The 26,549-nt window shown below is 54.6% G+C and overlaps 2 protein-coding genes across 9 annotated transcripts in view; both read left to right on the forward strand.

Moving 5' to 3' along the window:
• The window catches only part of SEPT2 (septin 2), a 28,075-nt gene extending 21,282 nt beyond the window's left edge, over positions 1–6,793 (forward strand). The window contains exons 9-13 of the mRNA XM_027538178.1: positions 291–436; positions 905–988; positions 1,810–1,867; positions 2,588–2,690; positions 5,001–6,793. Of these exons, the coding sequence (XP_027393979.1) occupies positions 291–436; positions 905–988; positions 1,810–1,867; positions 2,588–2,689 (390 nt within the window). The 3' untranslated portion in view covers position 2,690; positions 5,001–6,793. The remainder of the gene's footprint in view (positions 1–290; positions 437–904; positions 989–1,809; positions 1,868–2,587; positions 2,691–5,000) is intronic.
• A 1,406-nt stretch (positions 6,794–8,199) lies between these two features.
• FARP2 (FERM, ARH/RhoGEF and pleckstrin domain protein 2) overlaps positions 8,200–26,549 on the forward strand; it is a 99,184-nt gene continuing 80,834 nt past the window's right edge. For 6 of the 8 annotated variants that reach the window (XR_003510477.1, XM_027538180.1, XM_027538183.1 and 3 more), the window contains exons 1-2: positions 8,200–8,285; positions 21,364–21,577. Coding sequence is in view for 7 of the 8 variants with exons in the window: in XM_027538180.1 (XP_027393981.1) it covers positions 21,389–21,577 (189 nt within the window). In the remaining variant the exon portion in view is untranslated. Of the gene's footprint in view, positions 8,286–8,400; positions 8,502–9,687; positions 9,968–21,363; positions 21,578–26,549 lie in introns of those variants that run through there. The other 2 variants (XM_027538182.1, XM_027538181.1) reach the window with 2 other exon arrangements.

The raw sequence follows: 26,549 nt of genomic DNA on the forward strand, positions 1-26,549 counted from the left end.
CTTCTTGCAGTCAGTGTATTTAACTTGGAAAGAGCTGGTGAGGGCCAGGTGTCTAGAGGCTTGGCCTCTGGGGTTGCCCGGGCAGGTGCAGTTACGCTGGTGCTGTTGCTTCCGGCACGTTTTGGCACAGCTGTCTCCTGCCGCCACCTGCGAGTGGGATGTGCGCCTACGCTTTTGCAGTGAGCCCTGAGGTCGGCGGCAGTGTGCACGTTCTCTGCTCATGTCCCTGTTTGCAGTGAAAGTTGGGGTTCCCCGTGTAGAGCCAGTCTACCCCACGTGTCTCCTTCTAGGCCAGCATCCCTTTCTCTGTGGTTGGATCCAATCAGCTGATTGAAGCCAAAGGCAAGAAGGTCAGAGGCCGCCTCTACCCTTGGGGCGTCGTGGAGGTGGAGAACCCGGAGCACAACGACTTCCTGAAGCTGAGGACGATGCTCATGTGAGTGCCGTCTCCCTGTGGTGGTGCCCGGCCGGGAAAGCGGGGCTTCCAAGCGGGGCTTCCCTGCAGCGGGCGGTCCAGCTCCGTGCAGAGGCCCGCCCGCTTCTGACTGCCGCAGACTGGTCTCTCCCGCTGGGGCCTGCGCTCCTCCTCAGGCTTGGACACCCTGATGGTTTTCTCTGCAGGTGACAGTGACAGGCTCCCTCTGGTATAAAGGTTAAGCTTGCAGAGTCACGAACGTCTGAACTGCGTGTTCCCATAAGTCCCTTCAGAGGAGCGTATTCTGGTTTAGGCGGCGCTCACCTTGGTGGCTCTCCTAGTGGCTCTTCCTCTGACCATGGGCGGTGGTCTCCTGTGGGAGGTGCCCCGGGTCTCGTTCCTGGCGTGTGCTTCGTGTGCATGACCAGGTGCCCCCCCACAAGTGGCAGGTGCATGTCGCCCAACCCCGGTGCGTCTCTTGTCTTGCAGCACTCACATGCAGGATCTCCAGGAGGTGACCCAGGACCTGCACTATGAGAACTTCCGGTCCGAGAGGCTCAAGAGAGGCGGCAGGTCATTGCCCAAGCCGCGCCGCCCCCTCTGCTCCTGTGCCCAGCTCAGCTGGCCGCCAGCATCAGCGTTCGGTGTCCTGCCTAGAGCTATCTCCACACACTTGTTGCTAGTTTAATCGCTCGTGGGGCCGGGTGTGTTTTTGATCCGTTTTGCCTGTTGAAAGGCGTCTCTAATCGTTTATATCAAGAACAGTTGTAGTAGAAAGGCTGCAGACTTGTGTTGGGTCCTTTTTGGATACAAGGTCCTTTGTACCCACGTATGAGGTGCACTTTGGAGATCACTTTAGGTGTTGTTAATTTGGGGACCAGAGGTTAAGAAGGGATTTAGAGGCAGCAAGACCATGCTGTCCGAGGACCGTCAGGCTGTGGTGCCATGCAGCAGCCATGTCAAGCTGCGTCTGTGGGCTCAGAGGCCTCCACGCCCGCTTCTCTGCCTGGACATTTACAACGTGTTCCTTTTACAGTATGATGGCTATAGTCTTTGTTCAGAACTTATCTTAGAAACCTACTCTTCAGATAAAATCTGCCATTTTTTGAGTAAAGTTGGAAGTGTTACACCCACCCACCCCCCCAGCTTAGAGTAAGAAAAATATCTTGAATTTTCCATTTTGTGTTTTCTTTTTGATCATTTTTTCTTTTTTATTCATTCATGTTGTTAGTCCGAAAAATAGTAAGTTTATATGATTTCCAATAGATTTTTCTCAGAAATTGTATTTCTGAGAAGTTGTAAAGTGAAATTTTACTACTTTGGGTATCTCTCATCAGAAATGACCAGCCGTAATTTGTTGTAATGTTATACTTGTAATTTCTTTCAACTCTTAGGAAAGTAGAAAATGAGGACATGAATAAAGACCAGATACTGCTGGAGAAGGAAGCTGAGGTAAGTAGAAAAGTATTGTAGTTTTTAGTCTTCAATAGCAAGTTAATGGGAAAAGTTGGAAATAGAGTTTAGTGACATGGCTGATTTGTATAAGGTTTAAAAATCAGTAGTTTTCATATACACAGACAATGAAAATATAACGACAGAAATTGTCAATCACTGTCATTAAGAGAAATTTAAGGAATACGTATGACTTACACAGGGGATGAAACTAGAGAAAGCTGCCCTGAGAAGTGCGTTCAGAGTTTGAACCGACAGGAAGCTCTAGGAGGCAGGGTGCAGGCGAGGACCGCGGTCTGTAGCGCAGCGCACTCCCTGCAGAGCCTGTCTGCCAAGTCCCCTGAGAGCCCGTGACGGGGCGACTGCCGTCCTGGAGAGCGGCCGGGTGTGGAGGCGCAGGGCGCTTGTGAGGGGACGGGGACGGTCACCGCGGGAGCAGCTGGGCCTCGGGCCCCTCGAGGGCAGCCCCCACGGCAGGGCAGCAGCTGTTTCCCGCCTCTCTAGGTCAAACTCTCTCATGCTGTCTTTCCTTTCTTATTTCTTCTGTTTCTTGGTCATTTTATTTTTCATTTGAATGGCCTTTTCTTATTGTGTGCTCGGTGTTCTGTTGAGACCTTGGTCCTTTCACTGGCTGGTCAGAGTCGGCGAGGGTCAGCTCATGGGGCCGCAGTCACGGCCCCGTGAGGGCCCCGGGCTCATATGCCCCTCTCGTGTCCGCAGCTCCGCCGCATGCAGGAGATGATTGCGCGGATGCAGGCACAGATGCAGCTGCAGCTGCAGGGCGGCGACGGCGACAGCGGGGTCCACGGGCAGCACGTGTGAGGTGAGGCCCGGCCTGGGGAGCAGCCCCGGCCCCGAGGGGAGGGCGGCTCCCGGGAGACCGCGCTTCCCACCCCCGTCCAGCGAGGGCGGCCGTGTTCTCGCAGCTTCTCAGCCTGGAAGCTGGTCCGCAGCTGGAGTGGGAAGCCGAGCCAGTCCTTCCTGTGTAGGGAAGAAGGCCGCGCTTCCCTCCTGTGTCTCCTCCCACCTGGGACACCTCGCTCCTGCTCCCAGATGCATGCAGGTCCCCACGCCTGCCACCTGGAGCTCACGTCCGACCCTGCAGGATGGGGCTCAGTCCCAGACTGGGCACCAGTCTGCCCCCACTTCAGATGCCAGTCACAAGTTGAGGTTGTCAACTGCACTCTGACGGACTGGCAGAGGTTAGAGGTTCCCATACCCACACCCCTACAGGAAAACGTCCGACTTCCTAGATCACATTTATTGAGGGTAAAATACAGTACACAGACGACGAGCCCTACAGGGTGAGGCCCAAAACGAGTGCAGAACTTCTGTCCCCGAGGAGCTGGGTCTGTCACCTTCCTGGTGGGGTGGATTCACCCCCGAAAACTCTCTAGACTCCTACTTTAGAGATTTAATATCTCGACAATGGAAGAAAAATTGTATATTAAAGTAGCTTTTGTTGGTTATACAATTTGAAATTTATTAAGGCTCAAAGTATCTTTACAGAGAGAATTTTTTCCAATAAAAGCTTTCCTGTGTTTCTCACTGAGCCGCGTGGACCGCTAATGAGAAAACGGGAAGCTCCAGGAGCCAAGCACCCGCCTCCCATGAGCTGCTGAGCGGCAGTGACACTCTCACTGCCGGGTTGGGTGGCGTGACCGTGTGCAGCGTGCAGCTCCCGTGTGAGGCCCTAACGGACCCAGCTTGGCTCTCCTCCAGGGTCTGTTCTCAGAGGTGCACCCGAGTTTTTTAGCAGTTTTCACTCGAATCCGTTGAGGAATGGGACAACTCTGCTCTTGTTTCTTGGCCAGGAATCTCTTGATCCTAAAAGTTTTATGAGAAGACATGGTGAGGAGCAAATTCAATCACACGTAGGATGGTGGAGGAAAGAGCCAAAGGGAGCTTAATGTAATTGGAATGGCTCAGGCAGAGCAGAAGTAGAGGTGGGCTGAGGGGTCCCCTAGAGGGAGACTGCTGGTATGGCCCCTCAGCGCAGCTCCGCCCTGACTGCTCGTCCTTGGTGGGTCCGGGGGTCGGGCCAGGCTGTGCTGCCTCCCCGAAGTGCCCTCTCCCTGCCCCTTGGACAGGGGACGCTCAGAGCTGTCCAGGCAGTGGCTAACTAGCTCCAAGCAGAGGGAGCAGAAGGTAAAGTCAGAGCCCAGAGGAGGAGGAGAACGTGGGGTCAGGGTGGAGGCTGGCCTGCTCCCCGGAGGAGCTGCCCGGGGCCAGGCAGTGCCCGCCCGCCCAGCTCTAGGGAGAAGCCGGGATCTGGGCACGGGGTCTCCAGTGTGGTTAGGGGCCTGGGACTGTAGAGGCGTCACTCACATGCTGTGACGACGTGAGCAGCTGCGGGCTGAGCTGCCACATTGCTGGGGCAGTGAGACAGAAGGCGAGGGGCCCTGAGGCTGGGCACCTGTCAGAGGTCTCCACGACACACAGCTGACGAAGGACCTGGGCGGGGCCAGGCTGGGGGCGCTGGTCACCGAATAAAGCCCTTGCCCTTGGTGGCTGATTGGGAGAGGTTTTAGTTGTGAAATCGCTGGAGAGGAAGACACAAGTAGGTAGGAAGGTACGCGCACTCACTTTTAGAGGGAGCGTCCAGGGAGCCTACCTGGGTCAGGTGTGACTGCTTCTCCTTGGTCGTCGTGTCACAAGGTCCCGGGGGCCTTTCTGAGTGAGTGTGGAGGTCCCACTTCAGCAGTGAGGACGCTGGCCCTTGTCAGCTGGTGGGCCTTCTGACGCCAGGGCAGCACTGCCCAGGCAGGTTTGCGCCTGCTGGGAAGCGGTGGGAGGGAGAGGGGCCGAGGAGTGCCAGGGCTCCCCTGGGGCGGGAGGGGGCCATGGGTGTTGGCTCACTTCTCTGTTCTGCTGCTTCTCTTTCTGAAGCTTTACAGAATTATGAAAATTCCACTTTGGGTATAAAACCGGTACATTTCTGCGTACTTTTCATCCCGGTTTCCGAGAACTTTGTAAGTGAGGTTTTGCCTTTAGTAGACACTGTGGTCCTCGGGGCCCACCGTCTGCTCAACCTTTGCCCTTTGTTATTACACAGAAAAATCCTGCTGGTCGTGGTCTGAGCGGTGGGCAGGGCAGGACTCCCACATAAACGTCTTGTGTTTTGTTTTTCCAGGAAACACTTTGCAAGATGAATATTCCTATGAGTAACACAGCTGCGTGTTTTCAAGACTGTTGGAGGGGTGCCTGTCCACATTTCACAGTACCTGTGCCTAAGAATTTAATTTTTTAAAAACTTTCAATGTGCTATTTTGTATGAAGTACCTTAACCTTTGCATTTCATTGTTATGTTATACTTATATTCTGTGAGGTGAACTGTCCATTTTCCTTCTTCTTCCACTTCAAGTAACCACTAACGCTAGAACTGATGCCCAGGGACCAGTCAGCACGTATAGTTAATAGTGGAATTCCATTTGACTGGCCTAACCGACTAATCGTGATTTACTTCTAGAACATTCGGATTTCCGAGAACGTTCCTGAGCAGTAGAGACCTGAGCGCAGAAGGACGAGCTGCCCGGGTGCCAGGCCGTTCTCACCAAGCCATGGCACCTGCCTCCCTGCCTTGCTTTTGTTTGACCATAGCATCCAAAACCAGTTTTGCTGCTATAACTCCATACTGTTAATTCATCTGCACATTATCTGTTTACCAAATGAAAAGATACCTAATTAGATACATGTTTATACTTAAATAGCTTTTTTACAAACAGGCTGTTAGGGGTGAGTTTTTAAACAAGTCTTTGAATTGTGAGGTCATTTTTTTAACCACTATGCAGAGAACTCAGCACAAACCACGTTCTATAGAGTTTGCCACGAAAACCCATGAGCTGCAATTTCCATGTCACAGCTAAGATTCTTACCTATGTGGCGAGAGTCAGTAAACTGTTTGTACTCAACTAGATTTATAGCATAACTTTTTAAGGGAAATTAACAGTTGATCTGTGCAGAAGTCTGCCTTTTTATACTGCACTTGGCGTGTTTTCTGTGACTGCAGTGCGGAAATGTATCTGGGCAGTGCCATCACGGTTCCCAGTGCAGTTCTGGTTTGGCTTCGCTTGGACTGATCCCGTTCTCAATGGTTTTCAGGCAGATAGCAGTGTGTGGCCTGTCCCGTCCATTTTTAGCCGCCATGGTTTCCTTCCTTACATGTTACACAGACTTGTCCACAGGTGGCTTGAGAGTGAAGGCTCTTTCAGACTTGCTCTGTGGGCTGGCTGACGGTGCCAGCGTGGGTGCCACACTGGCTGGTTTCCTTGCCCTGCGGTTGATGGGTCCCCAGAAGTGACACGTGGAAGGAGACTGGAGGGAGTGGGTGCTGGCTCAGCGTTCGCATCCCACTGGAGCACCGGGGGGGCGGACGTGGAGAAGCGCTGAGCTCCAGGGCTGAGGCCACCCCAGAAGGAAGGGAGATGACAGCGTCAGCCGGGTGCGCGGCAGAAGGCCGCCCGGTGTTCTCCCGACTGCCCTTCACTGCTGCCTGATGGCAAGCGGTCAAGAGCTGTAGGTTTAGGTGCCTTGTACAGTTTTTACCAAGAAGTGTTCCATTTTGGCATTTATCAACTATGCTAGTAAAAGCTGTTTTTTAAAAGGGGGTGGGGTGGCAGTACTTGAAAGCGTACTAAGCTTTCTAGTAATTCGTCTAGTATTCTAGACGTAATAAGCCCAGTATGGTCTACTTAGTGCCAGCTGCCACCTAACGGCTGCATGGGTGTGGCTGGGCCTACACTTCCAGATCCCCTTTTGTTTTGCTGCCCCATTCTAAATACTTCTGCTAATAGATAATTGCTCTTTAGTTACTAAGAGATAAAACTTTACCTATAAAAATGTATTTTGAAAACTTACTTTACACAGCAATTTTGTATCCACTGAAACTAACCTTTTACCAATAAAGCACTATTGTTTAGATATTAAGTGAGTAGTTCTCATTATTGGCTCTTTACAAGATAAAGGTGTAAGATCTCGGAAAGATTCAGAGAAAGTTCTGCATTTCCTGTGTATAAGAAATGGGGAGGAATTATTCGCATGAACATCAGTACATAATAGCTCTGTACTGGCCATCCCGTCTGGAAAGAGGGAGCCACGAAGCCTGGGAAGAAAGGATTTACAGGGGAACGGATAAAAAGGAGCTCTAATGGGAGCTCGATGATGTCTGCCCACCGGGTATAAGACGTGAGAGAAGCAAGGTGTCATTCACAGTAGGGACAACGACTGACTGATCAGGAGGAATGCTGGAAACCTGACCTGGGGGTGGCAGCCAGTCCCCTGGCCCCTCCACCCAGGACCGCCTGGGCCCCTTTCCTTCTGTAGTTCTCCCCAGGCCCGTCCCTCCCTCGGGTGTTCCTTCCAGCTTACTCTCCGCAGCCTCTACTGGGTCCCCCGCCGCTCTGACCAGGGTCTCCCTGCGTAATCTCCCTGGCAGTGTGTACTTGTCGGGGGTTTTGTGCCTCGGTGGGGAGGGGTGCGGGCTTCTGCGCTGGGGGCCGGTAAGAGAAAAAACCCGGCGGGAACGACGGGGGCAAGAGTGCCCTTCTGAGGCAGCCCCGCGGAAAGCAGATATTCCTCCTCGTGTGAGATGTGCCCGGAGGCCAACCAACCAGGATTTTCCAGGATGGTTCGGGACTTATTCCCTAGATAGCCGCGCGGGGGCGCTCCTGGCCTGCTCACGGGGGCCGCGGCGGGGGCAGGACCGGGGCAAGTTGAGCCGGGTGTCCAAGAATGCATAGGAGCTCACTCAACTGTTCGAAGAAGGGGCGTGTGCTCCTGCAAATCGTGGGCCTGGGGGCTCCGGAGATGGTGCCACGTTTCCATTCCCCGGTGGGGAGCCGCGAAGGTTAGGGGGCCGCTGGGCTCCCAGCACGGCCCATTTCCTCTGCAGCACACCTTCGCCTGGCCCTCGGCGCCCCTAAGCCGACCCCGGTAGCCCCAGGAGAAGAGGATCTAGTAACAAACGCAGGCGGCCACGGTCCAGGGCAGCACGAGACTGCAGACGGATCTGGGCCGGAGTCGCGCCCCGCCCCCCGAGCCGACGCCCCGCCCCCCGAGCCGACGCCCCGCCCCTCCCCGAGCCGTAACCACGCCCCGAGCACTGATCTGACGCCCCGCCCACAACCGCCCGCCGCCCTGCGAGCCGAGCTGGCCGAATTACATCCGACTCTGCGCGTGCCTTCTCGCCCTACAAATCCACCAATCAGAGTTCTGTGCCGCGCTTCCAGGCTACGGCCGCGGAGCCCCCGCCCCAGGGGCCGTCAGACCAATCGGCGGCGCATCCGCGGGGCGAGGGCGGGACCCTGGGGGGGCGGGGAAGGGGCGCGGGGCGCGGGGGCGGCCCGCGGGCAGTAGGGAGCGGGCGGAGCCGGCGCGGACTCGGAGGCCGCTGCGGGCGACAGCTCGGGCTGGGCAGCCGGTGAGGGTGCGGGGCCGCGCGGCAGCGGGCGAGCGGGGGCCAGGCTACGCCTCGGGGGCGGGCGGCGGAGGCCGCGGGCCGCAGCCCGAGGCAGGGCGGGCGCCTCCGGAGAGTGAGCGGCCAGAGGAGTCGGCTCCCGGCCTGGGAAGGCCTTCAGGCGGCGGGCCGCGTGTGAGGAGGGCGCTGTATGGGGAGCCTGCCCGCTGGGGGCCCTGGGTGCGCGTGAGGACCCCGCGTGGGATCCCGGGTGGGCGTGAGGGCTCCGCGTAGGGGCCCCGGGATGGGCAGGGAGGGCCCCGCGTGAGGCCTGGGCAGAACCACAAGTGGAAGCTTGGGCGACTTGTGGCCATACCCTTTTTGGCCTTTCTTTAAATGATCTTGAGGCTGGTATTAGGTGTTAATGCTTTTACTCCGGGAAACCTGGAAGGGCTCCTCAGGCAATGAGAGCCTTCCAAAGGCCGCCCTGATAGCTGGGACCCGGCCATGCCCAGTGATCGCTCAGGCCGGGGTCCACACCCACCCTGGTGGCCACGGCCTCCGGAGGCCTTCCACATGCTGGTCGGTCGTAATTGCCGTGAAAACAGAAATTCCCAGGAGGGCACTGAAGGAAACAGCCTGAGCCCATAGTGAAAGGAAAGATTTACATCTCGGGCTGGCTTTTCCCTGCGCCTTTGCTGTTTCTGTGCGGGAGCTTTGGGCCGAGCACTCTGGAGAGCTTGATGGCCGTCAGGGGCACAGCGCCAGAGGGCTGGTGGTGTGGAGGGGCGGCGGCGCACCTGGCAGCTGGGCAGGCCTGGAGTGGCCTTGGCCTGCAGGCAGATCTAATGCTCATCTGTATGGGCTGCTCTTTGACAGTTCTGTGAGCTCCTTACACCACGGGACTTAACTCTCTGAGGGTTAGGGAGCGCTTCACACCTGGTGTTCGTATTTTGTTTTGTTGTTGTTCAGCCTCTAAGACTAAGTCATGTCTCTTTGCAACCCCATGGACCGTGGCACACCAGGCTCCTCTGTCCTCCACTGTCTCCTGGAGTTTGCTCAAACTTATGTCCATTGAGGGACTGTTGTCATCCAACCGTCTCTTCCTCTCGCGCCCTTCTCCTCTCCCTCAATCTTTCCAATGAATCGGTTCTTCGTATCAGGTGGCCAAAGTATTGGAGCTTCAGCATAAGTCCTTCCAATGAATATTCAGGGTTGATTTCCTTTAGGGTTGACTGGTTTGATCTCCTTTCAGCCTAAGGGACTCTCAAGAATCTTCTCCAGCACCACAGTTTGAAGCATCAATTCTTCAGGGCTCAGCCTTCTTTATGGTCCATCTCTCACATCCATACATGACTACTGGAAAAACCATAGCTTTGATTTTGCAGACCTTTGTCAGCAAAGTGATGTCTCTGCTTTTTAATATGCTGTCTAGGTTTGTCATAGCTTTCTTTCTAAGGAGTAAGCGTCATAATTTCATGACTGCAGTCAAGTTGCCTCAAAATCTGCAGAGATGACGTGGCCAGGCCCTGGCCCCAGTAGGAAGCAGAGTGGGTGGCCGGTGCTGGATCACGCCCGGACCCGCTTCCTGGGGCGGGACTGCTGCTTTGTTGCCGAGCCTCAGTGAGCACTGAGCTATCTGGACCAGAAGCTGCAAGAGCTGCAGAAGTTTGCTGGCTCATTACCTGCTTGGACCTCCCCTCCTGGTAGGCTTCCTGCTTCCATCTATACTAATTCCTTTCCCAAAAGGGGAGTTTATATGATACATTCACGTATCTCTCCTCGAGTTCCTTATCAACAAATGAGGTTGCAGTTTACCTGCCTCATAGACTTGTTGTGAGGATCAGGCATCAGTAGCTAGATGCCTGGAACCCACTAAGTGCTTAATCAGTGTTAGCCATCATGTTATCTGGTAGAAGAGCAGTCTGAGCACACGGTCCAGAGAAAAGAAGGCAGTATTTAAGCAGAGTTGTCCTGTTTGGGAGAAGGGCATGTGCCCTGCATTGACAAAGCAAAGATGGAGGCATGGATAGTTCTGTGCATGTGCTTTTAAATCCATCAGGCCCCTCCTCTCCTTTCCAAACACCTTGACTCTCAGCACAGCAGTGCGTCCTCTGTGCTGAGAAGGTAGCGGATGGCTGTTCCTGCCGCTGTTCCTCTCAGGTCTGTTCCTGCTTTTCCTTCACCCACTCTCTTGTAAGCCCGCCACCTCCCCTTTTGCTCAGTGGGTCACAAGTTTCCTGCACGCGGCTCTGCGTTCTGTGCAGGAAGAGCCCTGTAAAGCTGAGTGCGGAGCCGCGGTCGCCCCATCCTGCTCTCTGAGACCCCGTGTGTGGAGCATCCTTGGGCTGCAGCATATTTGTCAGCTCTAGGCTTCACCTTGGCAACAGGGTGTCAAAGGTGAGGGCTCCACAGAGCTTAAGGATACAGAGGCCAGAATGTGATGGATTTCTGGTGATTCTGTAAATTGGTCTAATCTTTATGGAGAGCAGCTAGCAATAAGTGATAAAAGGTTTTGATTTTGGAATCCTGGTTTTGACAACAAACTCGGGTACACACCGCGTGTAAGAGTGGTGGAGCACTCCGCAGCCCACAGACGCGCTCCGGCAGTCCCCTTCTCACCCTTCCCGCCCAACAGAATTGGAACCATTGTGATCCCTGGAAATACGTTCAAAAAGACATCTTAACCAAAAAAGCGAAGCAGTTTGTACACAGCAATTACACTGATTTAAAAATATTCGAGGATGTGGACAAGGATCGGAGGAGAAGATGGAGTGATGAAAGTAGTTTTATTTTAGGGTCACAGGACTGTTCTCCAGTTTACAGTCGTCTTAAAATCCAAGAGCGGAAAGGCCCGCTGACGCTGCCAGACGCAGTGATGAGCCTGTCTTCACCCATCTCTCCTAGCTGCAGAGTACCAGGTGGTACTCTGCAGCTAGGAGAAATCCCACCCAGGCCTCCGAGGTGGGCTCTGAGGACCCCCACCGCCCGGCCGTGGGCGCCCTCAGGGCCCTGCTGGTGTGCACTGTTCTGCCCAGCCAGCCCTCCATTGCCCGGTGGGCCCAGCTCCACTCTGTGCTGGAGAGCCGCCTGGCAAGGCCAGCCACGGCCCCTCCTCAGTGCTCCCCAAGTGTGGTCCGGGCCACTTTCACAGGCGTCTCCCCTTCTGGCTCATCCCACACTCGGCACGTGGGGTCCCTTAAGCCCAAGAGGGGATGGCACACCCTGAGGTTGGGGGTGGGGAAAGGCTGAGGTCACTAACCTTTCTGAGCCTGGATTCCTTGTTTTGTGTGGCAAGGGTTTTGAGCCAGGGGCGGGCCTGGCGGCCACTCAGGACTCTTGGGGGGTCTGACGCAGACACGCACCTTTCGCTGAGGCCTCCTCCCTCCCTCTCCACCCACCAGATCCCTAGCGGCTTCTGGCTTCTGGCTTAACTCCTCGCGGCTCTTACCAGCACTTAGGAGACTGGCTCCTGTGTCTTCCCCGCTGTGATGGGGCGGGGCGGGGGGAGGGGGCGCAGTGTTTCTCTTCTCAGAGGCTCCTGTGCTTTTAGGAACTTGGACTTGCTCTGTTCAGAAGCAAGGTGCTCGCTGAACATTTGGACGAGTCAGGTTTCATTGGGGCAGAGTGGATGGCAGTTTTTATGGGACCTGAGATTTACCCAGTGTGGGGGAGGAGACCTCTTTAAGAAACACAGTGTTAGAAATAAAAATTAACTTGGACTGCAAATATTTATTTAGAATGAGAAAAAGTAAATACGTTACAGAGTTGAGAAAGCTGACCATTAATGTAACAGTCAGAACAATCCAGAAAAATAGTGTATTTGCTAATTGCCTGACACACCTCTGTTTCCCAGCGGCTCAGCAGTAAAGAACCCGCCTGCCACGCAGGAGACCCAGGTTCAATCCCTGGGCCAGGAAGGTCCCCTGGAGAAGGAAATGGCAACCCACTCCAGAAGTTTTGCGTGGGAAATTTCCATGAACAGAGGAGCCTGGTGGGCTACAGTCCATGGGGTCACAAAGAATCGGACACAAGTGAGCAAGTTAACAGCAGCGGCAGCAGATAAGAGTTGGGTGTTGTCGTCTTGAGCCCTCGACACAGCTCTGTACCACTTTTCATTTGGCCGTGTACTTTTTAATTAGTGTGACAGAGAATAGAATGAGTGCAGCGACTCCTCTAGCATGGTTGATCAGAAACCTTTATTGTTGACTGTTAGGAGATATAAAACGGTTTCATGCTTGCTGTTTCTAGCACAGCTACAGATTGTGTTTTGGAACAGCAGGAGTCCTGATAAATTCTGTTTTGCAGAATTCCATTCAAAAAAGTTGTGAATCTATGGCGTATTTATAAGTATACTGCTGCAGTGTAAATTCTTTTTTCTGACGGCGGGCAGTGCGGTTTTGGCCGCTGAGTGCCGAGCTCTGCTTGCCTTTTCACATGCCTGGGGATGACTCTCCGGTGTCTGGCCCCCTGCACTGCCAGCCTTGCTCCTTCCCAGGCCCACACACCCCCTGCCCCTGGCACTGTTGGGGCTGTTGGTGTTGCCACGGGGTCCGGCCTGCACTTGGTTCCCCAGCCCCGGGCCGAAGCACCCTGGGCGGCAGCGACGCTCCCGGAGCCAGGCCTGCGGCATGATGGCTGGTGGTAAGCTCGGTGTGAAAACTGAAACGTGTCCCGTTAAACCTGAACTCAGCATGTCTCCTGCTCCTTGTGCAGGCAGCTGGGTCCTGTCTTGAGCCACATGACCTGGGGAAGGAGAACGCAGGCAGGGTCAGGGTGGAAGGGGCAGCAGGCTCAGTCAATTGCCATTGGAATATGTGTGCGAACTTTCTAGATGGCTTCGCCAAGGGCCCCTCCTTAGGACCTTGGAAGGGGCCATGCCAGCGAGGAACCCAGAAACAAGGCAGATGGGCATCAGAGTCACAAGGCCAGACAAGGGCAGGGCATGGTCAGCACCTTGAGGGCGCCTGGGACACAGGCGGTAAGGGTGCTCGGCGCCGCCTCTGCCAGCTGCTGGGCGTGTTTAAGGAGGAAGCAGCTCTGGGTCGTCTTACAAATCACTGGAGTTCTTCTGTCTCCTGCGGCCTTCAGATCCTGGCTGCATTGGTGACAGTTAGGGAGATGCACGTTGGGGGAACAAGTCTCACTCTCTGAACAAGAAACCCATTCCAGATACTGTTTAAAAATGATCATTTTTACTTTAACTGAACTGTTTGAGGAGGAGACACAGGTAGGTTCCCTTCTTTCTCCTTGAAGGTGAGCCGTGCTCCACTGTAGGACCCACGCTGTCCTCCTCCCAGAAGCCAGCTGACTTCAGATGTAACACGTGTTCATCCCTGGAGGCAACTCCAAACGACAGACCCTCGGAAGGGAGGAAATAGAAATTAACTGTCTTCCCGAAGAGCACCATGCAGACACGCTCTAGATGCCTGGAGGTTGAGTTCTGTTTCTGGGAAGAGACATAAGCCCCCTCTGCCCCAGCTCGCCCACCACCCTGGCTGCAGGGCTGCACAGCTGCGCGGACCAGCCGTGAGGAAACGGCAGCCAGCACGGCCACACGAGCAGTGAGGCTCCTGTTCCTCCTCCACCTCCCCCAGCCTCCCCAGACTGCTCCCAGTGCAGCCAGAACCCAGAGATGGGCTCCAGGTGCAAACCAGGAGGGCTGCAGGAGGAGCTGCCCAGTTTGGGTTCCAGACAGACGGGGAGACAGCCATCGTACCCCCCTCCCTCTCCCTGTCCTCCAGCCAGGCCTGTGGCAGCAGGGCGCTCTACTCTCTCCTGCAGCTGGGGAAGCCCCCAGCGAGCAGGGCGTCAGCTGCAGGCTTCTGGCTGGAGAACTGAGGAGTAAGCCAGGGAGCTGTGGACAGGGGGCCAAGGGGGTGACGCCCATGGAGAGGGGGTGACCCTAGTGGAGAGGGGCAGAGGGGGTGATGCCTGTGGAAAGGGGGTGAGCCTAATGGAGGGGGCCCTGAGGGGGTGACCCCTGTGGAGAGGGGGTGAGCCTAGTGGAGGGGGCCCTGAGGGGGTGACCCCTGTGGAGAGGGGGTGAGCCTAGTGGAGGGGGGGCAAGGGGGTAATGCCTGTGGAGAAGGGGCCTGAGGGGGTGACCCCAGAGTTGCTGATGAATTTGTGGGCCCAGCGCTGAGCTGTGTCTACACGGGGCTGACTCTGCACCGCTTGCCTGCAGGAACTCGGCTAAGGGGGAGCCCACAGCCCGGCGGGTGCCGGGGATGGTGCCCAGGGAGGGTGGAGCCTCTGCAGGTGGGGCTGATGCTGAGGCCTCCACCCGGCCCTGGCAAGGCCAGTGCAGCTAAACAGAGATGACCCGTTCTCATGGGATTTAAGTGATGCCAGAGGCTCGCAGCACTGTGTTTGGTGTATTGTATTTATTTATTTGTGTTGATACTGGCTCTTCGTTGCTGCTCAGGGTCTCTGGTTTGGGTGAACAGGGGCTGTTGTTCGTCATGGTGTGCGGTTTTCTCGCTGCAGGGGCTTCTCTTGTTGCAGAGCACAGGCTGCAGATGCTCAGGCTTCAGACCTTGCAGCCTGTGGGTCCCGGAGCGTGCAGGCTCAGTAGTAATGGCTCATGGGCTTAATTGCTCTGTGGCATGTAGAATCTTCCTGGACCAGGGATCAAACCCAGGTGCCCTGCACTGGCAGGTGGATTCTTACCCACTGCATCACCAGGTAAGTCCAACACAGTATTTTAACTCCAGGATACAATCCAAAATTACCTGACATGCATCACGTCAGATCAGATCAGTTGCTCAGTCGTGTCCGACTGTTTGTGACCCCATGAATCGCAGCACGCCAGGCCTCCCTGTCCATCACCAACTCCCGGAGTTCACTGAGACTCATATCCATTGAGTCAGTGATGCCATCCAGCCATCTCATCCTCTGTCATCCCCTTCTCCTCTTGCCCCCAATCCCTCCCAGCATCAGAGTCTTTTCCAATGAGTCAGCTCTTCACATCAGGTGGCCAAAGTACTGGAGCTTCAGTTTTAGCATCATTCCTTCCAAAGAAATCCCAGGGCTGATCTCCTTCAGAATGGACTGGTTGGATCTCCTTGCAGTCCAAGGGACTCTCAAGAGTCTTCTCCAACACCACAGTTCAAAAGCATCAATTCTTTGGTGCTCAGCCTTCTTCACAGTCCAATTCTCACATCCATACATGACCACAGGAAAAACCATAGCCTTGACTAGACGAACCTTTTTTGGCAAAGTAATGTCTCTGTTTTTGAATATGCTCTCTAGGTTAGTCATAACTTTCCTTCCAAGGAGTAAGCATCTTTTAATTTCATGGCTGCAATCACCATCTGCAGTGATTTTGGAGCCCAGAAAAATAAAGTCTGACACTGTTTCCACTGTTTCCCCATCTATTTCCCATGAAGTGATGGGACCAGATGCCATGATCTTTGTTTTCTGAATGTTGAGCTTTAGGCCAACTTTTTCACTCTCCACCTTCACTTTCATCAAGATGCTTTTTAGTTCCTCTTCACTTTCTGCCATAAGGGTGGTGTCATCTGCATATCTGAGGTTATTGATATTTCTCCCGGTAATCTTGATTCCAACTTGTGTTTCTTCCAGTCCAGTGTTTCTCATGATGTACTCTGCATATAAGTCAAATAAACAGGGTGACAATATACAGCCTTGACGAATTTGGAACCAGTCTGTTGTTCCATGTCCAGTTCTAACTGTTGCTTCCTGACCTGCATACAGATTTCTCAAGAGGCAGGTCAGGTGGTCTGGTATTCCCATCTCTTTCAGAATTTTCCACAGTTTATTGTGATCCACACAGTCAAAGGCTTTGGCATAGTCAATAAAGCAGAAATAGATGCTTTTCTGGAACTCTCTTGCTTTTTCCATGATCCAGCGGATGTTGGCAATTTGATCTCTGGTTCCTCTGCCTTTTCTAAAACCAGCTTGAACAGCAGGAGGTTCACGGTTCACATTGCTGAAGCCTGGCTTGGAGAATTTTGAGCATGACTTTACTAGTGTGTGAGATGAGTGCAATTGTGCGGTAGTCTGAGCATTCTTTGGCATTGCCTTTCTTTGGGATTGGAATGAAAACTGACCTTTTCCAGTCCTATGACCACTGCTGAGTTTTCCAAATGTGCTGGCATATTGAGTGCAGCACTTTCACAGCATCATCTTTCATGATTTGGAATAGCTCAACTGGAATTCTATCACCTCCACTAGCTTTGTTCGTAGTGATGCTTTCTAAGGCCCACTTGACTTCATGTTCCAGGATATCTGGCTCTAGCTCAGTGATCACACCATCGTGATTATCTGGGCCTTGAAGATCTTTTTTGTACAGTTGTTCTGTGTATTCTTGCCATGACATGCATAGAACCAGGGAAATACCAGCTCACAGGAGAGAAGACAGGCTACAGCTCAGATGATGCGGATATTGGAATTACTGGACAAAGACCTTGTGGTCGGCAGAACTTTGTCCCCTCAGGCCATCACCCCCAGTGTTACTTCTGAGAACAGGTTATGTTATGTGGCAAAAGTGCTTTGCAAATGTGAGACCATTGACGAGGTTCCCTAGTTGACCTGAGACATGAGCACTGCAGATTCCAGAAACAGCTGCCCTCCCAGCACTAGCGTCCTGCCAGAGGCGGTTGTTTGGGTAATTTATCCTCCAGCGTGCTTGTTTGAACGGAAGCAAATGAGTGTGTTCATGGTCCTCCTCTTCACCGGAACTCATGTGCCACGCACCCGCTGTGCACCTGGCTCGTATCCACCTTCACATCAGAGAAGCCCATAGAGACCTTCTTCTCATGATAGAAATTTCAGCAGCATCCTGTGCTGTGGACAGAGGGCTGTGCTTGCTACTGAGCCACGTGCTCATTTTCCAGCCAAGGGGGAGGCAACTGGGGAGCAGACCTTTTTTTTTTAATTACATGGACTTTTTTAGAGCAATCTGAAGTTCACAGAAACTCCAGTGGAAGTTCCACAGATTTCTCATATGCCCCCCACTCCAGACAGGCACAGCCTTCTCCATCGTCACTGCCCCGCCCCAGTGGTGCCTCTGTTACAAACCTGAGTTGACACGTCATCACCCAGAGCTTCGGCAGACTCTTGAGCTGAATTGTTCCAACTTTAGAATGGAAATTACACATCACAAGGTGGTTTTGAAGTTTTTTTTATTAAATGAGAATATATAGGAGCCAAATTCGTAACACTAGACGTCAGTGGTGGAAATTGTATCCGGCCACCAGAAATAGTTTTAGGAATAAGACTGCAGAACATTTTGTTCAATTAGAGGATGAAGGGAAAGTGAACCGGAGTCCCTCATCAGTCCCTGGATTTTGATTGATTCCCTCCAGGTCTCTGGAGAGGGTCCCCCTGATCCCTCTGGAGGGGGTCCCCCTGGAATGGTCTCCCTGGAGAGGGCCTCTGGAGAGATCTCCCTGAAGAGGTCCCTCTGGCGAGGGTCTCCGGAGAGGTCTCCCTGGAGAGGGTCTCCGGAGAGGTCTCCCTGGCGAGGGTCTCCGGAGAGGTCTCCCTGGAGAGGGTCTCTGGAGAGGGTCTCCGGAGAGGTCTCCCTGGAGAGGGTCTCTGGAGAGGTCTCTGGCAGCAGAGGAGCTGCTCTCTGCCCTTTAGAGCCCGCAGGACTGGGAAGCACTTGCTGTGTGTCGCATCTAGTTTGCATACTCTTGCCTTTTTAATGTTTATTTATAAGCACACAGAGCAAAACAAAGTAATTTCTGTTAGGCTGTAATTTATGTAAAGCAGATTCAGTGCATACATTTTTCCTTTCTTCCCGTGGTCAGGCTTAGAGGAAGCAGTCGGGCTGAGGCGAGACTGTTGAACAAGCAACTTCCTGTTCCTGCAGGGGGGGTTCTGTCACTGCTACTCACTCCAGAGTGAGACCAAGGTCGACTGCTGTTTACAACTCAGCGGTTCCAGCTGATTTTCTGAGTTCGTTCCTTCCTGAACTTTCTTAAGCTAAAAGATGAGTAGTCATTAAATAGGAGGTATGTGCGCATTGCCGATGTGTGATAGCAAGCAGAGCTCTCCTGGAGCATCCTCGGGAGGGTGCCCGGGAGCTCGGGTCCTCTCAGGAGAGTCCTCTCCTGGAGCATCCTCAGGAGTGTGCCCGTGGGCTCGGGTCCTCTCAGGAGAGTCGTCCTCCCCAGATGAGCCTCCAGGTGTGAGGGTGTATTCTGGTCCTCTGTCTCGGCTTCAGCCGGGTGGGTGTCTTCCTTTGACCAGGTGGCAATGACTGGGACAGAAGCTTGCTGCTCAGAAGACATAAACGTGCAGAGGCCATGTTTTAGAATTCCTTGATCCAGGAAAAGTGTTTTTCCATTTATCTAATGTGTATTTTGTTAGGAGAGATAAACAGCGGTTGATTAACAGTGTGCTGTTAAAACTGCATGAATCAAATGCACAGCTGGATGAGCTGAGTGGACAGTGTCCAGTCGGGCCGTGGAGCTGTGCTGGCCACACCTGCAGCCCCTCCGCTGTGCCCACCCCAGGGCAGCCCCCCAAGGGGACCCCAGCCCCAACTCTTCTGGGATAGCCTCCCTACATGTTCTTCTTGCTGTTTCTCACCTGAATGAGTACAGTAGCTTAGTCTTGCTTGATTTGGGTTTTTTGTTGGTTTTTTTTTTTTTTTTTTTTTGAGAAGTAGGTGTTTGGACATGACTTTCTTGTAATAAGTCAAAGGGAAGAACCTGAAATTTTTTCCATGCAATGGCACCCCACTCCAGTACTTTTGCCTAGAAAATCCCATGGACAGAGGAGCCTGGTAGGCTGCAGTCCAGGGGGTCGCTAGAGTCGGACACGACTGAGCGACTTCACTTTCACTTTTCACTTTCCTGCATTGGAGAAGGAAATGGCAACCCACTCCAGTGTTCTTGCCTGGAGAATCCCAGGGACGGGAAGCCTGGTGGGCTGCCATCTATGGGGTCACACAGAGTCGGACTCGACTGAAGCGACGCAGCAGCAGGAAACTTTGCTATGAACAAATATAAATGAGGATCATACAATGGAACACACAGCAGAAGTGATTCAAACAACACCTTGGTTGTGCCTATTGCTTCAGAGCTGCAGCTTCACTTAAAAGGGAAAGGATCGCTTGGTACCCGCCACTTGTTTCAAAAGGGCCTCTTCTGGCGGTGGGTGAGCGCTGTGAGCCCAACGCGTCTCCCTCTCACCTGTCTGCACACCTGGGCAGCTGGCAAGTGGGCTCATCTCCCTCCACACCCTTGCTTCCGCAGTAGCCTCTCACGTTTGTGAAGCTGGAATGAAAGCGCTCGCATTTATGGTTCTCAGCACCTCATGGATCTCACACTCAGTGATGTGGAAGCAGGTTTCTGCCACGTTGATCGAGCCCGTGGCCTGTGCAGTGCCTCGTGTCCTGACGCAGTGCATGTTCTTTGACGTGGCGTTAACCACAGTAAGAATTACTTCTCCCAGGGCCATGCAGCCTGGAGGGCGAGCTCTGAAGACAGCTGGTGACTGCCAGCCTGAACCGCCCTTGCAGCTCAGCTGGGTCCGAACGCAGGGTCAGCCGTTGGCTTGTGTCGGAGGCCGGCTGGGAGCTGCGTCCTGCAGGGTGACCAGCTGCCTCGTCGCTCTGCTCGTGCAGTGCACGTCTCACTTTCCCAGTGGTCTTGGCTCATTTTCTGTTTGCTTGTTGATAAACCAGACATGCAAGTCAGTTCTCAGCCAGACGGTTGGGAAGGCCTTAGCTGAGTAGGGCTTAAGCAGGAGGCAGCAGGCCACTGAGAAGCTTTTCGATCTTAATTCAAGACATAAAAAGTTCGTGAGTTAGTTTGTCTTGATAACAAAATTAGCTTGAAAGAAAGAAGGCCAGGGAACTCAGCAGTGAAGTTGGCATGAAACGGAGTGGACTAGGAATCTAGTGAGGTTAATTCTCCAAAATATTTACTGCAAGCTAGTCGAAGACTTTTCGAAGATGATTAAGCAAACTAAAATAATTTTTGTGGCATCTGCATTCTTTCTTGATTAACATCTGGCATTTGTTTTTGTCTTACCATGTTTAACCATTAAGTGTATTGCTTTAAGTTGACTTATACACAAATAGGCATACTTAAAAAGGGAATTTGCCATAAGTAGAAGGTAACTTTATTAATAAGGGCGAATGAAAGCAAGCCTGTATTACTGGATTCTAGCAGACACTTAGCCTATTCTTTCATTGTTAAACACAATGATGAGATGGGCTCTTTTAAACTTAATAGCTTAGAGCTGGAGACCTTTCCCCACACAGCAGGGAGGGTTGGAAGGGTACAGGCACCTCCCGGGGCACCTCTGACCCTCTCAGACCCTCAGCGTCATCGGTGAGGAGGGCTCGGGGGACGGAGATGACAACGAGGTTATTGCAGGGGTGGGGCAGAGCAGTGTAGGCAACAGCAGAGGCGGGGGCTCCCCACGGCATGTGCCACGCTGCCGTCTGGGGCGGGGGCTCCCTGTGCATATGCCACGCTGCCGTCTGGGGCAGGGGCTCCCCGTGCATATTCCACGCTGCCGTCTGGGGCAGGGGCTCCCCACGGCGTGTGCCACGCTGCTGTCTGGCGCCGGGTCTAGAGTCTCCTCCGAACCCCCAGTGACGCCTCTGCAGCCTGGAGATGCAGCTGAGAGACCAGGGCTTGCAGGGCCGGCAAAGGCAGCCCCAGCATCTCCATCCACCTTCCTTGCACTGTCCCCTCCGTGTCGGCGGGGTGGGGACCCATGACCCAAGTCGTGTGCACCCACCTACCTTTGCTAGAAGGCCCTGGGCCATGCACACAGCGTGTGGGCAGCACCTGAACCTCTGGGCCGGGGGCGGGAGGAGGTGGCTGGGAAGGAGAGGCAGGTGGCTGTGGGCCGCCCCACCCCAGGGGGCCCCTTTGGATGGCCTTCGGGTCAGCTGGCACTGCCCGGCCTACACACCCAGGAGACATTGGTCCCAGGGCTGCCGCTGGCTGGCGTCTGTGCTCCACCTGCCTGTGTATGAGGAGAAGATAATCCTCCTCACGGACTCGCAGAGGTGCTAAATGAGCACCGACAATCCCAGTCTACCCAGTGATCTTCTTACGTTGTTTCAATTGAATAACTGAAGATAATTGGGGTTTTCTGTTTGTTTTAGCACACTCCTTCTCAGCTGCTGAGGAATGGGGGAGCTGGAAGGAACATACAGAGTCCTGCAGACCCCGGGGGCACGCCTGGGCACCGCGACCCCCGCGGGCGTCAGCACCCTGGAGCCCGGTCAGGGCCCCCCGGCACGGGCGGCACGGCCAGCGGCCCGGACGCACATCCGCGTGCAGCTGCTGGACGACTCCGTCGAGGTGTTTGACATCGAGGTAAGAAGCCCGGGGGCCTATGCCTCATGCTTGCTGAAAGTCAGGGGCCGAATTCCACGTTGCTGGTAGACTTTGCCTGTTTATCACGTTGTCTCGAGTAGCTGGGTAACAAAATGCTTGGAAACAGTGAGCCTGGAGAGTGACTTCTCCTGACTTTCCTTTAAGCTTCTGACGCAGTGTGGGCGTTCGGGAGGCTGGCTGAGTGCTGTGTGGTGCGGGCGGGAACCAGCTTGCCCGCTCCCGAGTCTTGGTGGCCGAGCGGCTGGCTGAGAGGCGCCCCTCAGCATCGCCGTGTGTCCACTTCCTTGTCTGCATGTGGGGGTAACTCCAGGCCCTGCTTCTCGGGGTTGGCTGGGTGAGGGCTGAGCCCTTGCATATGAAGAGCCTGACACAGACCTCATTTTTCTGGGTCAGCAATAAGAACACTTTTACTTTGAAAATTCCCTGTAGTAGCTTGCACTGATAATATTGGCAAAAACAACTGAATATAGCAAACGTTTGAAAACATTTTTTTCTGATTTTCTAAATAGCATTAGAATGAATGGTCCTTTAAAAAATTGCTCATTTTCATAAGTGTGTGTGCTTAGTCGCTCAGTTGTCTGACTCTTTGCAACCCCATAGACTGTAGCTGCCAGGCTCCTCTGTCCATGGGATTCTCCAGGCAAGAATACTGGAGGGGGTTGCCATGCCCTCCTCCAGGGGATCTTCCCGACCCAGGGATCAAACCCAGGTCTCCCACATTGCAGGCGGACTCTTTACTGTCTGGGTCACCAGGGAAGGCCATGAATACTGGAGTAGGTAGCCTATCCCTTTCCCAGGGGATCTTCTAGGAATCAAACTGGGGTCTCCTGCATTGCAGGTAGATTCCCAGCTGAGCTACCACGGAATGCAGAAATAAATTATTTTTTCTAATATTTTTTATTAGTTTAAGGTAATACTTTTGACTGCGTTTCCCTGCTCTTAATGTGACAAACTAGAGCGAGAATGAACTCTACTTTGAGCAAAGGCTGGCTTGTGCTTGGGGGGAGGTCAGGGGCCGCACAGAAGGCGGGCAGGCATGAGGGGCTAGAGGAAGCTGGAGCCTGCCTGCAGAAAGTGCTGTGAGAGCAGAGGTGAGGAAGGAGCTGAGCACGGGGAGGAGGCAGGTGCCCCCACCCCAGCTCGGAGCCCCGGCCTCTCTTGCTCGCATGTTCTGTGGCAGGAATCCGGTGCCTGGGTCCCTAGTGTCTGGACTCAAGGACCCTGCAGGTTCTTGGGTCTCACCTGAGGAAGAAAGCAAGTATCACTTAATCAGGCAGGTAACTGAAACTGGCAGGACCTGCCCGTCCGCCTTCAGCGACACTCCTGTGTTGCAAGAGGCCGCCTTTGCAGGACAGGGAGTCTGGAGCAGGCACCTTTGCGCCCCGGGGAGCGGGCGGCTCTGTTCCCTCTCACCTTCTCACCATCCTCCGATGAGTCACCTGGAGGAACTGGTTAAAGTGTGGGAATTAGTTGGGCTCCCAGGTCTCTTCCAGCCCAATGTTTGGAAGAATCTCCACCATGAAGCTGCCGTGTGGTGAACACACTTGCTGTGGTCCAGGCTTCAGACGGGGCTCCCAGGTGCTTAGTGGTGAGAAGCCCGCCCGCCAGTGCTGGAGACGCAGGTTCGATCCTTGGGTCAGGAAGGTGCCCTGGAGGAGGGCATGGCTACCCACTCCGGTATTCTTGCCTGGAGAATCCCATGGATGGAGGAGCCCGGTGAGCAACAGTCTATAAGGGCACAAAGAGTAGGACACGACTGAAGCTACTTAGCATGCACGCAGGCTTAGAAGAGCTTTAGATTTCTTGAAAGAAAGGAAAGAAGGAAGGAAGAAGAGAAAAGAAGAGAATTTTGCATTATTTAGGGTTTACTTTGGAGCATCTTTTTTGGTCCTGGTTAATAGAATGGTCTTTATCAACTAAATCTAAGCTCAAAAAAGGAGAAAAGCAGACATTTATTGCTGAGTCACAAATAAGATGTAATTCTTCTCTGGGAAATTCACTTGTAAATCAGAGACACCGTTGTATAAAGGTTCAGAATATATTGAACTTGTCAAAGTTTTAATAAATTGAAATTGCTGTTTCCTTTAGTCAGATAGAACCATCGTGCTTGGTATTTTGAGATACTTGGCAGAGTCCAGAAATTGAAAGAGTCAAGTTGCTGTTGCGTATCATGAATTGGATAGGGTACTTTTTAAGTTGTGCATGTGGTCACTCAAATCTGCCTTTCAGGAGAAGCTAAAACTCAACATATATTTTTGTAAATTAGTTGTATCCTTAGTGCCCTATCCTTCACAACTGTGTCAGTTAGCTTTGCTGAGTAACAAACCACCCCCAGACTTGATAACCCGAGTGAAGCTTTCATGCTTCCTGCACGTCTGAGCATTGGCTTGGAGGGTCTTCTGGCTTGGCCTGGCCAAGGAGTAGCATGACCTCGCTCCTGAGTCTGGGCCCAGCCAGCAGCTATCTGCATGTGGCCCTCTCCCTCCAGCGAGCTGGTGTGGCTGTGTTGGCGTGGGGGTGGGCGTGTGCTCGGGGTGGGAGCCGGGAAGTCCCAGCTGGGGTTCACCCCTGCGGCTTCCGCTGTGTCCCCCTGCTCAAGCAGGCCACCAGCCAGCCGTGATCCGGGGCGGGGAGATGGGGAGGTGTGCAGGGCGGGGGGGTGTGCGGGGTGGGGAGGACGCGTGAGGCTTTCCCAGCAGCTGTTGCTAGCGGTCAGGACTGCGGTCTCTGTGAAGAAAGTGTCCCGGAGCTCTGGTGTTGGTGTCTTGGCTGCTGACACACCTCTTGGGCTGCTCGGGAAGGGCTGCAGAGAAGGTGTGCCCACCTGCCCCCTCCCCACATGGGTCCAGGACCCAGGGTCGAGGCTGGCTTCCGCCCGGGCCCCCTCCCTGCCCCCCATCACCGCCCCCTGTGCCCCCGCTGGCACCACCCCCCCGCCCAGCAGGCTGGCCCTGAGAGGCCCACTGTGGCCCTCTGGTTGTTCCGCGCTGGGGGCTGGTGTGGACGTGGGTGCCTGGCGGGAGGTCCCTGGCCACTGGCCTCTCTTGGTAGCTCAGAGGAGGTCTCGTGGGCCTGGAGCCAGGCTCTGCTGCTGAAGGCAGGTCAGGGCAGCGAGGCTGCGTCCACATGTGGCCCAGTGTGGCCCAGGGCCAGGCGGGGCACAGACGAGCTGGGCAGGGAGTGTGCTCTCTCCCGGGGGGTCTTTGTTTCTCACCCTGCGCAGCGTCCTCTGGCCTTAGGCACTCACCTGCGGTCTGTGGGGGGCGCTCTCTGGCCGCCCACGCCTCCCGCGTGTGCTCATTTGGTTTACTTCCCACTGAGTCTCCCACGGACGTGTCTGTGGGCCTGCAGGGCTGATGTGCTGACCTTCCCTCCTGGTGCAGACGGCGGAGCAGAGGGGCAAGACCCACAGGGACGCTGAAGGTTCTGTCTCAGGGGCCAAGGATGCAGTTGGCAGTTTGGTTACTTTTGAAGTGTTGTCTCTGCCTCTGTGAGAAGCCCCCCGGGCCGAGTCTCACGGGCAGCCCCTGCCCCGCCCCCTGCCCCCCCGGCCCCAGCTCGTCCCATCCCCCTGGAGCCCCGGCTCCGCCCACCACCCACGGGCCCCTTCGTATCCCCAGACCCCACGCTGCCGCCCGGGCGCCCCACAGTCAGCCTCTCCGAAGCTGGGCCCGCTTTTTCCAGAGCAGCGTTGCACACGCGGAGCAGCTTTACTGAGGTGTGACACACGTGGCCATGTGGCCACCCATGTGGAGCGTAGCGGCGGCGGCGGCTCTGTCGTGGTCACAGACGTGCACAGCCGTCACTGCAGTCAGCTCCCCGATGTCCCATCCTCACGGGGACCCCCACGCCCTTCAGCTGTCGCCCCCCACCCCGCCAGTGTGCTCCACCCTCGCCCCTGCCTCTGAGTGTCTGGGACCTGCGTCCTGTCCCCCCAGTCGTGAGCACCGTGGGCTTCCCTCTGAGGGACTGTGCAGGTCCTCTGTGGCTGGCTTCCCCCGAAGCGTGGTGCGTTAGGGTTTCCTCGTGGGGCACAGTGGGCAGTACCGTCTCCCTTTTGCTGGTGGAATCACACTCCGCGGTGCCTGTGGGGAGAGAGAAAATCAGCCAAACGGCAACGGTCAGGCCCTCTGGCCGCACAGCGTCTTGCTCCCGCCTGCCATTTGTAAAGCCACGGATATGTGACAGCTGAGCCCGCTGCCCCTGTGCGTGCGTGTCACCGCCTCCTCGCTTGGCCACGGGTCACGTTTGCTCTGTAAACACGTATAAGCCCTGCCTGAGGAGCCCTGCATTGCCTTGCAGCCATGTCCGCTGCTCAGCCACGAGAGCATGCAGAGTGTCTGCCTTCCCTGTGGCCCCTCGACTTTTCTTCCCGTTTCCCTGCTCGCGCCTTGCCTACCATGGCTTCAGTGAACCATGTGAACAGTGGGACGGTACCAACACACCCGTTTTCTCCTCCACCGTCAGCTGGGGCTGTTCCCCCAGGGCTGCGGCAGACACTGCTGCTGTGAACGGCCCTGTGCACGTCTTGGGGGCACGCGTGTCCGTGTGTCTGGGCCGACACCCGTGTGTGAGCGCTCGGGGGCCCACTGCCTTCCAGGGGGGCTCCCTGTCTCCCTCCCACCAGCTAGGCCTCCAGTTTCTCCATGTTCTCACCTGCACTGACTATTACCTGACTTTTTGAGTCTAGCTCTCCTGGTGGGTTTGAAGTGGTGTCTCATTGTGGTTTCAGCTAAAATTTTTAAAATTCTTAATCGCTTAAGAAAGGAAGGTTTTGAGCCCCAAATCTGAGAATTGTACCATTAAAAAGTCCCCTTTGGGGGTGGTTCCTTGGATTGACGGTGAGTCATTGTGAAGCTCAGCGTCTTGCTGAGCCCATGACCTCACGTGGAGTGAGCGGCTCTACACCCCAGAGTGGTGAGGACCGCGGGGGAAGCAGGCCAGAGACAGG

Source organism: Bos indicus x Bos taurus, chromosome 3 (assembly GCF_003369695.1).
Source record: "Bos indicus x Bos taurus breed Angus x Brahman F1 hybrid chromosome 3, Bos_hybrid_MaternalHap_v2.0, whole genome shotgun sequence".
NCBI classification, from domain to species: Eukaryota; Metazoa; Chordata; class Mammalia; order Artiodactyla; family Bovidae; genus Bos; species Bos indicus x Bos taurus.